Genomic DNA, 17,151 nt, shown 5'->3' on the forward strand with positions numbered 1-17,151 from the left:
GGGGCTCTGTAATATTCCAGCTAAGTAAACAAGTAGTTTAGTAGAGTTCAAATGCATCAACACACTTGTATCTATTTTGAAAGTGTGGTGTCCACTGAAAATAGCTCCGCCTGATAAAATGTCAACTTGGCAATGCTGTGTCTTGGTATGACTCATTCTCCTTGTTCTAGCTGAATGTTGGTAAGCTGGTTTGACATGTACAATGACAAAGACATCACCTAGTCCTCATAACTGACTAGATGTGAACAGCCAAGAGCCACGTGGACACATGCGCACACGCACACACACACACTACATGGACAACATGTATATACCAAAACAATATCTTTTATTTGTAGTCCATCACCGCAGCCCTGGTAGGCTATTCTGCACCAAAGCCAATGGAGAAACACATGACAAGCTTATACAATAGAGAAAAGAGAGGAAGTCAACTGGATGGTAAGCAGTACGTGTTTACATTTATGAGTGTCTCACTCTGGACACCACACCTGCCTCACTAAATTTTACCAGATCTACCTAGCTCTAGTTCTATAATACCTGGCATACCTGCTGTGGCATTCGGCCACTCCTGTCCCATTCTGCTGACCATTGGGGGTTTATTGCTGTGGGAATGATTATTACCCAGAGTCAACAAGGAGTCAAAACAAAACAGGAACACAACAGGAACAAGAGGAACACACATAGCACATCTGGGTATTAGCAATATTATTCACGCTGGCGAAACTTGAGTCCTGAAAGTTTTGGAGCACCAAGTCAAATATCATCCACAACTTGAAATGGACTGGAGATTATCATTGTGCTGCAAAGCTGCCAGGATCCTCACACATAATGTGTTGCTCTCAATGGTAAAAATAGAAAGAAGACGCTTTCTGCAGACGGTCCATGTTTGTGCTTTTTTAATAATACTATTATCTTAATGAGGTCATAGTTTGGTTTGTTATACACTGGAGTTACAAAGGAAATTAAAATAGACTAAAATTCGAATAGCCCACCAATGGTAAACAGTACAGTATTTTTAGGGGGCATTCCTCCCCCAATGAAAGTTGGGTAAGAGGAGTTGAGAGGTCACTGATAGAATGCCTATACATACAGACACATACATACATACCACACAAACATACAGTCTGTCAAGCACGCATCCACACTCTCACACGTATATACTGTACAGAAACAGTCAAAACAATGGAGCGAGAGACAAGATGGAGTTCCACTAAGATCTTCACAAAGCACAAATTCTTCTTATTCCTTTCTCTTGTTCCATACCACTTTCATGACAAATTTGTTTTTTAAATTTGAAAAAAGTAGACATATACTGTAGCATCTCCACGCTGACTTTTAGTTAGGTTGATTCCTCTTTGACGACGAAGTCATCTTTATAGTCAGATAATCAAAAAAACACAAGAACAGTTTTGCGAAACTGATGCACAACAATCCCATACATTCTGAAGTTCATGAGTCAAAATTAAATGTTCTTGTGGCAAAAGTACTCCATTCTGGGCCTGTCCGAGTCTCCGTTGGAATAGTTCCCACAGGACATTACTTTTTCGTATTATACTTCCTTTATTTCAATCCATCAGAGTTTTCTGAGCACTCTCTAAACACCGTTATCTTAACTCCATCCTTGCATTTTGTCCAAGAACATTCTAGATACAAGGTTTCTGTTGGATTAGAACATTCCAGGGCCCGGACTGAATCCCATGTCCATGTCACGTGGCCTCATCTGACCCCCCATCATCATTGTCTGCTGTGGGGGGCCGCCCATGCCCTGCAGTGACATCATCATGTTAGGTGAGCCGCCAGGGCCGGGGTGGGCCATTTGTCTCCCCTGCATCATCCCTCCCGGACCCCCAGGGGACATCATCCGGTGCTGGGGGCCCATCATGCCTTGGCCCATGAATCCTGGTGGCCGCATTGAGTTGTGGCCAGGGTTACCCATTGGCATGTCTTGGGGGCCCATTCCCCCGCCAGGCCCCCCTGGCATTCCCCCCATCCCCTGCATTGACATTCCCATCCTTGGCGGGCCGTCTCCCATCATGCCCTGCATGGGGAAGCCAGAGGGGTGTGGTGGTTTTCCCCCAGGGTTGTCTCCTCCACCTCGGGGGAAATAAGACAGAGTCTGGCTGGGCTTCTCTGATGGGATTATCCTGGACAGGTCAAACTCAGGAATGCCAGACGCTCCTGGCCGCATCACTTCATGAAGGTCTGCATCACTGAATCCACCTTGCATGTTGTTGAACTCTGGCCCTCCAGGGGTATTGGGCTTGCACATACCCCCATCACCCCCTCCCCCATGAGGCATGTTCCCCATCCGTCCTCCCATAGGTCCTCCTTCTCCCTGGAAGCCCATGGGGTGGCCAGGGAAGCCTTGAGGACCAGGACCGTTGTGTGGGGAGAAGGGGCCTTGCTGGGAAGGAGATTGGGTGAGGGGGTATCCCTGGCTTCGGTAACCCATGCGCCCCTGGGGCATCATTTGAGGGTTTGCCATACCAGGGTCTTGGGGATTTGGTGGTATCATCATGCCATGAGGCATCATGCCTGGGCCCATATTAGGGGCATTGGGAGAGGGCATCTGTGGAGGCATGCCATGGGAGAGGGGCTGGGATCCCATTGGATTCATACCCAGAGGGCTAAGGGCAGGCATGGGTCCAGTGTTACCAGGTCCCATCATACGTGGATTGCCTTGGTGGTTCATTGACATACCTGTATGATCAAGAGAAAAAAAAAATGTATAGCCAGAACATGCCCTTGTTAGGCATATTAAATGAAGAGTAATAGAATATATATGGTCCAAATTAAGTGGAACTGAAACTACAACTTAAACATTAAAAACATATCAGACGTCTTACCATTATTGTTCACTGAAGGCAGGTTAGGGGAGCGAGCCGGAGGCGAGTCATCATCAGAGCTGGCAACTGTCTTTATGGCATCGTGGTAGAGTGGGGTGGAGCTGGGCATTGCAAACTTGGACATGCGTGACATCATGATGGAGAGAGGGTTCTGGGATAGTGTTGGCTCAGGGGGTATGGTGTATGGACTGCCAGACGGGACGTTGCCTGGGAGGGACATGGAGCCAGATGGAGCCCCTGATGAAGGAGGAGCTGAGGGAGGACCATTACCACCTAGAGGATGACAATGTGAGGAAGAGATGATTTGACAGAGCTGATTAAAACTTAGTCAAGACTTTTCATTCTCTGGCAGGTTGTTTCCATCTCTGATGATTTTAGCAATAGTGATGTCACTTGTGGCCACTGGCTTGTGGTCCAGTGGCCACAAGAGGGAGCCACTGGACCACAACCCATTCAACCCCACCCTTCATACAGATGTGTTAACACATGAAAGACGCAACTGATAGACAGCCTCCTCATCTATTTTATTTTCAGTTTTGTAGATTTGTTGTGTTTTCAAAAAGTCAGATAGTAAGATAGTTCAATTATTTAAAGATGAAACAATCATTGAGATCAATCCCAATATTAACTGCATACATATAATAAATATGCACTGCAAAAAAATCTTGAATTAAATACTGAAAGCAGTAGCATTAAAAGATGTGCTGATGAACACAGAAAATGGAAAAAAAAACTAGTAGTACCTTGCTCCATATTCCCCATCATGTTTGGTGAGGTGATACTGAGGGGAGGCTTGCCACCCTGAGGTGGTACTCCAGGACTCTGCATGGGTGGTTTTGGTGAGGAGGCCCATCCTGGGGAAGGGTTAGGAAGAGAGGGAGACCTCATATGAACTGGAGAGGCACCTGCTGATCCCATCATGGAGTGGGGGGACTTCATTGGTGCTGAAGCTGGAGGAGCTGGAGGAGCATTTGGGCCTGTGGGACCAGTGAGCATGCCAGCCAGCTGGGACGGTGTCTGAGGGGATTTAAGGTTTCCAGAGGGAGAGCCCATCATGGGGGACTGCACTTGTCTAAGAGGCGGGGACTTAAGTGGGTTGACACTGGGAGAGTTGCCCCCTCCTGCTTGGACATTCAGATCTGCTGGCTTGCGGCCCCTCTGACCTTGTGAAGGGCCACCAGTAGAGGGGAGGTGATTGATGCGGCCATTACCTCCTGTTGGAGTTGATCTGTGCTCTGGACCAAAGGGTTGGTCTCCATGTGGACCCCTCATTCCTCCTGGACCCCCTGGGAAAGGCCGCCCAGGCCCAAGAGGAAAGTCTCCTGGCTGTGTCTGCTCAGGGAAGACAGGACCCTGCATGGGCCTGCCTTGTGGACCCATGTTCTCCATTGGAGGTCCTCCAGCTCCTCTCATTCTCATCATATCATCTGGACTCATATTCATGGAAGGATCGCGTATTTTGGAAGGGTGCATATGAGGTCCTGGGCCAGGGCCCATGCCAAACTCAGGCCCCATTTCCCTGCCGCCCATTCCCTGGAGCCTAGATGATGGGCTCATAGGACCATCACCCGGCATTCTGGGAAACATACCCATGCCATTACCAGGTTCCATTCCACCTCTTTGATGCCCCATCATCCTTTGCATGTCCATCATCATCCCAGGAGGGAGACCCTTATCTCCACCCATTCCTTGGTGGAACATTGCTTCTTGGACTGACTGTGGATTTGGGAAACGCTCACCACGACCCCCTGGACCAGCAAACATTCCCCCAGGTCCTCCAGGGAAGCCTCGTGCATCTCCCATCCGAGGTGGCATGTCGTCAGGCCAGCCCATTCCAGGCCTCGGGGGTCCCTCCATCTCAGGATTCATCATACCAGAGAAGCCAGGCATTCTCTGCATATGTGGGGGCATACCTCTGGGGCCAGGGCCCATGCCCATGCGTCCTTCATAGGGCTCTGGTGGACCACCTGGTCCTCCCCACATCTCTCCTGGGCCCATCTGGTAGGGAGGAGGTGGCCCTCGCATCATGCCACGAGGACCATGGGGGTGCATCATCATGTCTGGAGGAAGTGGCCGGTGTTGCATTTCTTGTTTCTTCCTCTTCTCTTCGTAAAATTCCTGCTGTAACTTCAACCAAGCCACCTGTTCTGGGGTCATCTGATCTCCTTCTCCACAGCCTCCTGGACCCCCCATATGTGGACCCATTTCATCTTGTGGAAATGGGGGCATGTCCCTGGGACCATGGGGTGGGCCAAAGGGTGGGCCTTGTGGACGAGGGCCTCCTGGCCCACCTGGTGGTCCAAGGCTCTGCGACTGTGCCATCATAGCCTGTAAGGGTCCCTGCTCAGACCTCCGGGGTGCACCATCAGGGCCTCCATCATGGGGTCCACCATGGGACTGTGGAGGCCCAGTTGATGGGGCATCACGGTCGTCAGGGAAAAGCATGCGCTGGATATCTCGTAGGGTCTGCAGGGAGCGCTGCCGATGCTCCAACTGTTCCTGGGACAGGCCCTCTGTGTTGGCCTCCATGTTCAACAGCTCCTGGGCCAGCTGCTGCTGTTGTTGCTGTTGCTGAGGGGTCAGACCTGTTCCACCAGAGCCTCCACCCTGTCCTCCTTCACCTGCTGTTGGAGGGTTGAGGCCTGCCTCAGGTTGGGTGACAGGAGCCTGGTCAACTGGGGCTGTCGTGTTACTGGGGCTACTGCCGGGAAGATTTTTGGATTCCATGCCTGCAGCAGATGACCCTTCCTGTGGAAGAACACCAGATTGGCTCCCTTGGTTTGAAGGCTGGGGTGGGGCTGGCTCTGCCATGCCAGGTAAGGACGGCTTGGATCCAGGCTGGTGGCTCTGATCTTGGGCATGGGATGGGGGCTGCTGGGGAGGCTTGGAGTCATTTCGGAGAGCGCTTGCTGCATTGTTCTTTAACAGAGAGGGGTAGATATACAATCAAGTTATGCCACTCATGTGATGTTCGTGTATGCAAGTTTATGTGAGCAAGAAAAAAAAAGCCTGTTTGTATCTTTACCAGGAGGAGGTGAGCTTTGTCCTTGCTGTTGGAGATGTTTTTCATGTGGAAGGCAATGATATTTTCTGTATGGCCAGTTAGAACTGCATCAGCTGCCCTGAGGACAAGAAGGCAGACAGTCAGATATCAGTCATCAGACACAATAAGTATATGTGTGTGTGTGTCTGTGTGTGTGTGTGTGTGTGTAAACACATACGGTGGGCCGGATGAATGAGTACTAGATGGGACCATGAAGGTAATCCCAAGGTCGACAGACTAGGTAAACTATTGCGCGCACACACACACCTTCCCCAAGCATCCACATCTTTGATCTCTAATTCCCAAAAGAGAGTGTTAATCTAAGCCAAGTGTATGCTCCCACTGAGAAACACACATGCTTGTGCAGATACACAACATGGATTTAGGCTATAACTGGGAAAGCTGGAACAAGGAAGAAAAGAGACAGGAAGCAAGTATCTTTGTGCCATGCACACAAACATCTGCAACTAACATCAAAGACAACAACAACCACCGATGACAGGGGCACAGAGCTATACTTGAGGCAATTGACATTGTTAGTAATTCCATTTAATTTTGAACTATAATTCCACAAAGGGTTTCTCTGTGGGTGTATGTTTTGCCAATGGAAAAAAAAGGCCTACGCATTGAGATGATGATTTAATTAGTCTGTCTAAACACATTAATATTTAGAACTTGTAGAGATTAACTTTAACTGTAAATACTAATCATCAATCATAACTGAACAACAATGGCAAAGCACATACATATATTTTCAGGATTTGGATGTCAAATTATGGCTGAGCTACAATAGTTGGAAGATACTGGCCACAAAAGATACAAATGGTAACTCTCAGCTTCCTTACTTGTTGGCCATCTCCGTGGTGAAGACATAAACAAGTTTTGAGCCTGGTTTCTGACCACTAGCAGGATCTGTTGTGGAACCCTGGCCTCCCAATGTATTGTGGAGAGGGTGTGGAGGAGCGACTGAGTCCGGCATTGGAGGTAGAATGTGTGACTGAGTCCTGGGGCTTCACATCACTGGAGTTACAGTCTACAGGAAGACAACAGGAAAGACCACAGCTTTAGCACCAGCACAGGCTTATGGGCAATGTAGTTCTACCAAGGAGCTGTCATAAGTCAAGTTGATCAGCAGAGGGACTGCTACACATGCTTGGATGCACACATTAACACACTCACTGAAGAATCCTTTGTCATCTTCGTCACTTTCTCCCCCAGAGCACCAGTCAGCTCCACTGTACGGCTGCCTCCTCTCTGCCACACACATCCTCTTCACCCTGCTACTGTCTGTAAAGACACACACACAGCCAATAGTGAGCTTCAGTTCATCAGCGTGAGTGACAATGAGGGAAAGTATATTTTGCATTATGTCCTGGGCAGCTTCTGTTGTACTCAAGGGAGAGTAAATACCTATATATGCAGCATTTTTTAAAGTTACACAGCAGTGCACGATAAATTGAACAACCATAGGCTGCAATTAAGAAAAAATTGTGCCATATTTCTTCTCCATTAATCAAGGCTGAATACATTTAATAAACTGCCTCTACAGGAAATTATACAACTACCAGATTCTTAGTTACAATTACAACACAAGCACTACAGACATTACACTATTTAGTCAGTGTGGCTATTCTGTCTATATAGAGCAGTAAATTACAAACAGATATAACCTCCAGTAACAACATATGAAAGTACAGCAACTAATTACTAATAACATCATAAAGAAACTCATGCTCCTTGCCCACCTACCTTAGTTAATTTATTCATTCATCATTCTAGCAGGAATAAAAAAACATTTAAAATAGTTTCATAGATTTAAATTCATACTGTCAAACTTCTTCTTTAGCACTTTATAAGAACTATTTGACAAGATCTGACCCCAGCCACCAGCTGGGCATTAGATTAGTCTAAAAATAATGAGCATTGGCTACAGTGGTTCTTACCTTTTTCTTCACTGGTGGGTGTGCCACTCTCTGGCTGTTCAAACGACTCCACTGACGTGCTTCGCTCCCTTTTGACTTTAACCTTGGAGCTTGGGCCAGAGGTCAAGCCCTGGCCATTTTTCAGCCCCATACCCCCTGCCACATTCTGAGCCCCTTTTGTGCCCAGGGTCTTGGGATCACAGGGTGAGGGCTGCGATTGGCTGCCAGTGCTCCCTGGTTTACCCTGATTGGGCATTTTAGAGTCCATCTGGGCGGCAGTGGAGGGGGACATGACGGGAGGTGATCGTACCATAGCCTCCGTCTTAGGTTTAGGGCTGACAGACAAAGCACAGAGAAAAAGATCACAGTCATAATTAATACATTACTGTGCATTAAGATAAGAACAAAAGACATTTTAACATAATTGTCTATTTAAACCTGCCTCCGATGCAACGTGCCATTCTGGTCACTTCCAAAATGTTATGTTTTGTCTTCCTACATTTATTTTTGACCTTGTTTCCACTTATGAAACAAACACAACAAGGGAGAAATGGGGCATATCAAGCAAAAAGCCTGGGGCTTGAAGTAAGGTTACCCAGTAATCGTGCTCTAGAATTGGACACAAACTAGACAAGGGGAGGGGTGCATACAGCTGGCTACCCATGAAGATGAAGATGAAGATTCCCCAGCTCCCCACTCTAACATGTCCCCTTGTTAACCAATGTGGTACCCAGGAGAAGTGGTGGTAGGAGAGACAAAGAGAATGTTATTGCTCTTTGTGCCCTCTTTTTTCCCCCCATTGCAACCGCTATACACGTCATTACGACATCCAACAGTTGGCACAGATGTCTATGAACATAAGATTAGGTTACCAGTATTGGGAATTCAATGCACACAGTTAAACCTGAAGGAAAACGCGGTAGAGACACAGGCCATCTACAAATGACTGCTGCTTACTAGTTATGAGAGCAGTTCAGTTCAGGCAAGCAGGACACATCCAACTGGCAGAGAACTCCCTTACCACACCCTAATCTCTTTCTCTGTCTCTCTTTCCCTCATACACACACACACACACATATACACACACTTGTACAAGTAGCATTAAACAAATGCCAACATGTCCAAAAAGCACAGCCGCAGCCTAGCACACTGTATGTACGTACACACAGCTAGTAGAAAAAGAAGGCAAAGCCAGAATTTTGGCAGTCCAGACAGCCGTTTCCCGAGGCTCCAGAACCATGAGTCAGCAGGGAAAACTTCCAAGCACAGTGTACTCCCTGACCCTAGAACAGCTCTGGATCACACATCAAGACCTTTCAGGTAAAATAATGGAGCAGAGAAACTGATCTTAGATCTGCATTACACCCGACCTACACTGGCTTTCTAAAAACCTGCGGTAAGGCTAAAGTTGGTGTCAGGTTGGTGTCCGTTTAATCACACTGCCAAGACTCAGTTTCACTACTGATTGCAAACCATGTACACAAACTTGGTAACAACCTGCCATGGCCTCACCATAGCTAGATAGTTGACACTGGACACTTTAAAAACAAGCAGGTCTCAGTCTTGGCCATTTGTGTTCTCAAATTTACATGACTTTCCTCCAGGCCATCTGATCCCCACCCCCCACATTAAAGATGAGCATGTTAGGTCATAGAAAGCCTTCTGCTGCTGACCAGACCACTGGCCTTAGAAATGGTTGCTTGCTGTATTTAAATAGTTGGGATGGGTAAAATTTCCCCAAAGGGATTAATAGAATATGACAAAAAATGCTGTATAAGGGCCATGGTTGGAGTTTTCTGTGAACTTCCTCCTGATCAGCTTTTTTTCAAATTCAAAACTCAGCACATTATGCACCTTGCAAATGGTAAGATATCAGAGTTTTCACAACATACCAAGCACTAGAATGAAGGATGCGCTGATCACTCTGCAGCCAATCATAGCAGCCAGCTTAAATTAGCATCTGTCCTTGGCTGAACTGCATAAGAGCTTTTATTTTCACAGAAAGTGGGCACATACAATTTTTTAAGTAGCGTCAGTATTTCTGATTCCTGAGATGAGACCTGGTTATTTCACTTCATTCTGTTCTGAACAGAGGGTTGAGTGTTTGTATATCTGTTGACAAATAACTGTTAATAAACACAGACAGCTAATGTTTATTCATTTTTGTTGTTGTGTAATGATATGTTTTTTCCTTGCAAAAAGGGTTATGTCCTGAACAGAAGCTTGTGCTTCCCCAATACAGTCTGTTTATATGTAATTGATGTGGAACAATGTAACTAAGAGGTTCAGTCATCTACTGTTAGTAGTACATAACAACAAGGAGGAGTTAGTGTCACTTACTGGTGATAACAATGTTGTGCAGCCGTAAAAACAATTCGTTTCACATAATGCAGATGAAATTTTACTTCTGCTTAGTGTGCAGTTAAAAATGCTGTGCTGCTGTTCATAGACAGTCTGGATTAAATAGACAATATTAATCAACATTCAGATCAGTGTTCCGCTGATTAGGCTGTTAAAACAATCACTGGGATCTCACACGCATACACTCATAAACACACCAGCCTGTTATTACCATCACAGCACTGTTTAACTGTATGAATGCATTAGAGCCACGTGTTTCCACCTCACCTCTGTGTGTTGGTGGACGGGGAGTTCTTTAGCCTATTGGAGTGCATTGATGGGGCTCCCAGGACTACAGAACAGGGTGGAGTGATGAGCTGGTGAGGACTGCCTGTGTGTGTGAGCGGCGCTTTTGCGCGCACGTTCCTTGAGCCAGGAACAGGATTGCCGATGTTCGAGAGGTTCCCCCGACCGTCCTTGGCCTCCTCTCGCTCTTTCTTCCCTCGGTCTTTCTTGGTGAAATGTGTCGCTGCTGTACCTGCCGCCGCTGGCCTCTCCTCTTGGACCTCCAACATTCTCTCTATGTCCTTGTCTGTGTGAGCGTGTGTGTGCGCACGTGTGTGTAAGTGTGTGTGTGTGTGTGTGTGTGTGTGTGTGTGTGTGTGTGTGTGTGTGGGTGTATGTGTGGGTGTGTGAGAAAACGTGTAAAAACAATAACAATAGTCCAGGAGTCTTTTCTTGTTCGGAGTGTATTTATGAAACTCCCCCAAGGGGGCTTTCAACGGCCCTTGGGCACACTGTTGAGAGAAAAGAGAGGAAAAAAGGACAGTTAACAAAACTGAAAAAGGAGCTGTAGTCTGACCAAACTTAAAGCAACACTCCACCCAAAATCTTTTTAGTATCAACTGACCAGTGTTGGCTTGAAAGGTGGCACATTTTTAATATTAAGACACTTTAATAGAGTGCAGCCACTGTATGCCATTACCAAGCTAAATGGCAGTCAAAATGTCTGCTGTGAAAAAGACCTATCGTGATAAGTTTTCAGTGTCAAAATGATCGCAGAAAATCTCCTGGAGCGTAAGCTCCATCTACATCAGTGTGCTTTGTATGACAGGTGACCAGTGTCAATAGCCAACGGCAGAACATAAACAGTATATTGAACAATAGTTTGCCAAAAATATGATAATGAAAACTGCCAATTAACAACTGCCACCTTTTAACCTTTAATGTTAGAAGTCAGAGCACTAGATTGGCCAATATTAACTTATTGCAGATATGCCATGTCAGCGTATGTGCTGGCCAATATGTAACAAGAAACTGCAGTAAGACAATATTAATGTATGAAGTCAACTAGAAACAGTGTCACTATTACATAGTTTGTCCACCAGAGAGCACTGACAAGTTTTTTTTTTTTTTTTCCAAGTGTAAAATGTCCCACTCAGTAAATACCTTGGTTTTTCTTAACAAAATATAATTTAAGGAATTCTTAAACCCAAAAATAGTTGTCTATGTTCTGTGTTTGGTCAATATCATTATCATATTGTGACTGGATTTTTAAACTGCTCACATATGTAAATTAGCACTGGCCAAAAAAAATCCACTATCACTCAGGTTAATCTTTGATACGGTAAAGATTTTGGGTGGGGTAACATGTTAACTATACAAATACCAGCACTACATTGTAAGTGTAGCAAACAGTGAAGTGTGGTGGTGGAGTGGGATAGATACTATTGTGGTGCAAACCAACCAACCGCTGTGTGTTTCTGTTTGTGTGCGTTTTTGGTGAGCGAGCACAAGAATTGCATGAGAATCCTGTTCGAGAGAGCGGCCCAGTCAGTCAGATTACATTGTCATCCTAAAAATATTTAGGAGCTCTTCCAAAACACTCAACATTGTAACTGGCTCCAGAGTTCCCCTGGGGAGAGGGAGGTGGAGTGTTTGGGGGGTTTCAGTGTGTGTGTGTGTGTGTATATATATATGTGTGTGTTTGGGGTGGGAGGGTTGGGGGTGTCACTGGGAACCAGACAAATACACCGACTCCTGCTACAGCAGCAACACTCTCACTGGTCTACAGGAGAAGTGATTTACAATGGTGAGGGCCACAGATCACTACTGCTCACTGAGCAGGGGCTGGCTTCTACACAAGAACAGAGAAATACAGAACAGAGGAGCCTTGTGTATCCAAATTACACTGATTAGACTAACCTTTAAATATAAAAAACACACACTGTGGCACATGAGTGGAGGCTGCAGTGGGCTGATTATTGATTGCTGAACTAGTAATTTCACTGCATATTTACAATAGAACTGCTTGAGAGAATTCCACTCTTAGTGAAATGACATGTTTATGTTTCGTGATGCATCATGCTTTGATACTTAACTGTGGATAGAAGAACCACAACACACAATTTTACACAAGTAATTCTGCAGCCACGATGTACAGCACTCGGAGATAAACTTAAATTTCACACCAGAGCTTTCACTCAAAGTGAAGATTTGACACTAAGAATATTTGACACTTTGACACTAAGGACATTCACTATTACAACCCTTTCTGTTGTTTCAAGAGTCTGGGTTTTTCTTAGTATAGAGTTTGGATTATGGGGAAGAGGATAATGTATGAGAAAGATCAAGACAATAAAGTATCAAAAACAGAGATGCAGTCTGATTTTGTTGTTGACTGTTATTTACTCATCAAAGTTAAGCTCTGGCTTGCAGGATTTGAAAAACAGAAACAAAAATGGATCTGTGTGGAGGAAACTCCTAACTCCTTACATGACACATTTGAGAAGTGAGGATTAAGTGGCACACATATATTACATTTACATCACTATTGTTGTGGGAAGCTTTTGTCCAAAGTAGCTTAATATTAAACGCACCCATACTCCACAAGAGCAATACTAAGACGTCATCAAAAACCGGATTTCTGGAGTCTGGATCACTGCGTACCTCCCTCCAAAATGAACTTAGAGAATCATTAGTGCTGCAGTGCATGTGCGTAGTGTTGTTTTTTGGAAGTGAGATGTCAGTGCTAGTGCAAAGTGTTAAAGCCTGAGGTATGCATTAAATGCTCTAGTTCATACATGTCGTCTGACTATGTCTGAAGACAAAATTGTTAATAGCTGTTCTGAATGGCAGCACTCAAAAAAATGACCTGACAGACAACCATCCAGAGACACCAACAGAATCCGTTGGAAAATCTGTTCAGTTTGATGAACTTTCTTTGCGCCAAGCCTCCCACCTCATTCAGCCCTAACTAGCATGTATGTCCTCAATGGGTGTTATCTAAACCCCAATAATACACAAATGTGCGTTATGCACGCATATGCACGCCCACAGAAACTAACAGCAGGACCTGTCAATCACCTGTTCCCTCCAATCACACGCTAACGAGACACTAATTGGGTACCTTGCTGACACGACTGTCATAGGGAATGCACTAACAACACACACACACCAGGCGTGCACACTGCAGCCAGCCGCATGCACACACAACAAAGCAAAGTAGAGGTAGTCACAGAGATTTCTCTTCCTCTATCTCCAGTAAAGAAGCTGAACTGTCTGTCACAGCACGCGTGAGGGGCTGCAGTGCATGCAAGCTAATGGGAAAACACTATAATGAGACTCTAAAATTGAGCATCCTGCCTCTGATATAAATATGAGGTTCCACATGAAAAGGGGGCAGAAAATAGTTCAATTCAATTAGATTTGGGTTTTCCAATGCGGGTGGCACTAAAAGGGAGCATTTCATTTCATGCTTATGTAACAGTCATCGTACGTTGGCTGAGTGCAGTGTAGAGTAGACCCTTCCCAACTACGTCACCCAAATTCCTCTGAGGGGGAGATAGGGGGGATTTATACCAGTGTAGTATAAACTGGTACACTCCACTGGTAAAGAGTGGGATCAACAAGAGAGGAACCTTGGCCTCACTGCCTACCACTAGATTAAAATTTTAAAGCAACAATGCTACAAAGACATTATTTTAAAAAGAAGGGGGGAAAGCACACAAGTGCAGATGCACACACGGACACACACACCATCTCTCTTCCCTCATCTCAGCCCTGCTGTTGGCTGTAAAAGGGCCTGCTGATGTTTCAGTCTTATTTATGCAAATCCCATTTTGCAGTTCAGTCACAATGGAGTATTGCTCTCGCTTTCTCGCTCTCTAGCTCCCCTACCCGCTCTCCGTCTGCTTAGCCTCCATCTCAAGAATTTCTTTAGCCCATTATTTGTTTAGGGCAATATCAGATACATTATTTCCACCTCTCCGTCCAGTTTTCTGTAAGAGTATACAAAAACTCACCGCCATCAGCAAGGAACCATGCAGTCTGAAGAGCGTGCAGCTCTCTCACACAGAGAAGCCTTTCCATTGCTTTACATGAGAACCCATCTTACATGTGCCCAATATTCATTCAAATTAAATTACCATGTATGAAGGCTCAAGTCAAAGCTTTGCAACAAAAACCCAAAGAAAGAGGATTTTCTAATCTGTTAGGTCTAAGGTAGCCTGAAACTATGCTTCAGATTCTGTTCTGAAAATGTAATACTTACTTTTATAACTAATATTTTTTTTAACACGGAATAATTACCAATCTTGATGCAAGCCAAGTAACTTTTGTTGAGAAGATGCCACAGGTGGTAATTATGGGATAGTGACAGATTGAAATACCATACTTTTCAAAAATTCTCCTGAGTGAATACTTTAACGTCACTATCAGTGTCTTGAGAGCTAGAGTAACGAGACCGAGAGCTGGAAACAACAGTCAAGTCTTCCTGCAAGGTACTACAGTGTTTACTTCTTGTTTTACTCTTGTGATATGAATTTGGAATTTTACTTGATGAGGGTCTGGGGACAGAAGCATCGAAAATAAAGTGAGTACAGATGACTGACAGTGTGCGTGGGGTTTTGATCTGATGTACCTGTACATGATCATTTCTGATGTGCAAGAACTTTGTAGTAATTCTTGTGATCAAAGAACTGAAACTTCCTTTTCTATAAAGTCAATAACTCAGAAACATCAGTTATGCAGCAACATCAAGCTGAAGTCAGAAAACATTAATTACTGGTTGTACACAAAGAGTGCCTTTAATTGTTTAATAATAAATCATAATAAAAAGCACCATTTTGTAGGAGTATTAAAGTGGTACTTCTTATTTCTTAAGTAACAATGCTAGCTTTAAATGTACAACTATTAAACATAAAACAATACTGAATCCACTGATTTTGAGTTGGACTCCAACTTTTATCTACAATTATTATCTTTATAGTTTTTTAATCAGTGAGTGATCGATTAATCATAGCCTATAAATATAAATATATATATATATATATATATATATATTTTTATATTATATATATATATATATATCTGTTGGACATCCTATATCACCCTGGTTGAGCAAACACCTGCATGCTCACCTGCTGAGGTGACTTCTTGACAGCACTATCCCAACATGCCACACCCTGCAGATAGCATTCATAACTCGCTTCGCACACACAGAATGTGAGGAATGCTGAATGTCTCTAAATTTAGAGCTGTGACGCCACAGACGTAACATTTGACATAATACATCTACCGTGACAGGAAGGACAATCACGTAAGTATGACTGAGCTCCTGTGTCTATTGAAGCCAAGCCCCACAAATATTTACAGTGAACTTTAAAACTTTTCTGCATTCTCCGAACTCTTAACTACTACCAAGGTACAATTGCAATGTATCTCCATCCTCCTCCACCCAGGTTCTCTCTTCTGTTCACTGTAGTCTGCATTATTATTACATAGTCTTTCCCTCTCACTCACTGTGTTACCCCCAGTCTCAGCTGTCTATCCGCTGGTTTGTCTGGCCTGCATTTCTACAACAACCCTCACCACGCCACCATCCCCTGGTTCATCCTTTCCTCTGGTCAGTAGACAAGGCCCCTCCATCCCCAGGGAGGCGACATGTGTGTAATGTCACATTTTGTCATATCATATCATGGTGACAGAAGCCTTGCCATGTCCATCACAATGATGGAAGAGGCAATGAAAACAGGAGGATGGGAAAGGGGTGTGATACAGATATACCCGTAGGAGGAAGGGGGGTTATTACACGAGTCGATCTCTTCACAGAAAGCATGGGTGGGTGTCTGTGTCTCAGACACATACGCGTGTACACGCAGACACACACACAGCTGACTCACTAGTGACACATCTGCTGGCGTAGCCTGGGCACAGTGCCATGTGTGGCGGCCAGCTCCAGCAGCAGGACTGGCACTCAGCACTCCGGCCTGCTCTGATCTCCGTCTCACACACTTCACCCAGCACTTCCATCTCTGTCCATCTGCCCTCTGTCTCTGCATCTCTGGCTTACACACACACACACACACACACCACACACACACACACACACACACACACACACACACACACACACCACACACACACACACACACACACACACTCACCTTTCCACTCAATACCAGACAAAGAGACTCTGTAACTAGTAAGAATGTGCCATTATTTGTCTGACACAACAAGTGTGGGTGCAAATTAGGGGTGTGCCAGTATCAAATGTTTACAGTACAATTAGTATGGCCAAAAATATCATGGTGAAAGTATTTCATGACATTTCACACTTTCCTGAAATACTGCTGTTAGTGCCAAATGCATTACAATTATTTTACAACACATTTTATCTGGGATTATATTAGACATGAAACAGAACACTAAACCAAATATTGCAACTTCTGAATTAACATTAACATAAAATACACTAAAAACAGCATTTAATCAAGGAGGTTGGTTTTAATGTTTCAGACAGTTGACTAGAAGTTACTTGAAATTTCATTCATTCATGATCGAGTGTGTTCTAACTTCTTTTGGGTGTTAACAGTGTTAATCATTGTAAATACAAAATATTAATAGGTACATACAAAATCCAATTATGACAGACCACACACCTTCTATATGTGCACCATCTTGATGCAAAAAGATGTGCTCTTTCTTATCAGGCAGATAA

At 44.6% G+C, this 17,151-nt stretch overlaps 1 protein-coding gene across 1 annotated transcript; it reads right to left on the reverse strand.

Annotated features, from left to right (window-relative positions):
* Positions 1-307: 307 nt before the first annotated feature.
* bcl9 (BCL9 transcription coactivator) lies at positions 308-10,947 on the reverse strand. Its single transcript, XM_018703126.2, is given in 9 exon segments — positions 308-2,700; positions 2,847-3,119; positions 3,590-5,765; positions 5,872-5,968; positions 6,735-6,835; positions 6,837-6,922; positions 7,069-7,176; positions 7,833-8,146; positions 10,440-10,947. Coding segments are annotated over 9 exon segments (4,476 nt in total). The 5' UTR covers positions 10,727-10,947; the 3' UTR covers positions 308-1,666.
* Positions 10,948-17,151: the final 6,204 nt, after the last annotated feature.

This window comes from Lates calcarifer, linkage group LG1 (genome assembly GCF_001640805.2).
Source record: "Lates calcarifer isolate ASB-BC8 linkage group LG1, TLL_Latcal_v3, whole genome shotgun sequence".
Classification (NCBI taxonomy): Eukaryota; Metazoa; Chordata; class Actinopteri; family Centropomidae; genus Lates; species Lates calcarifer.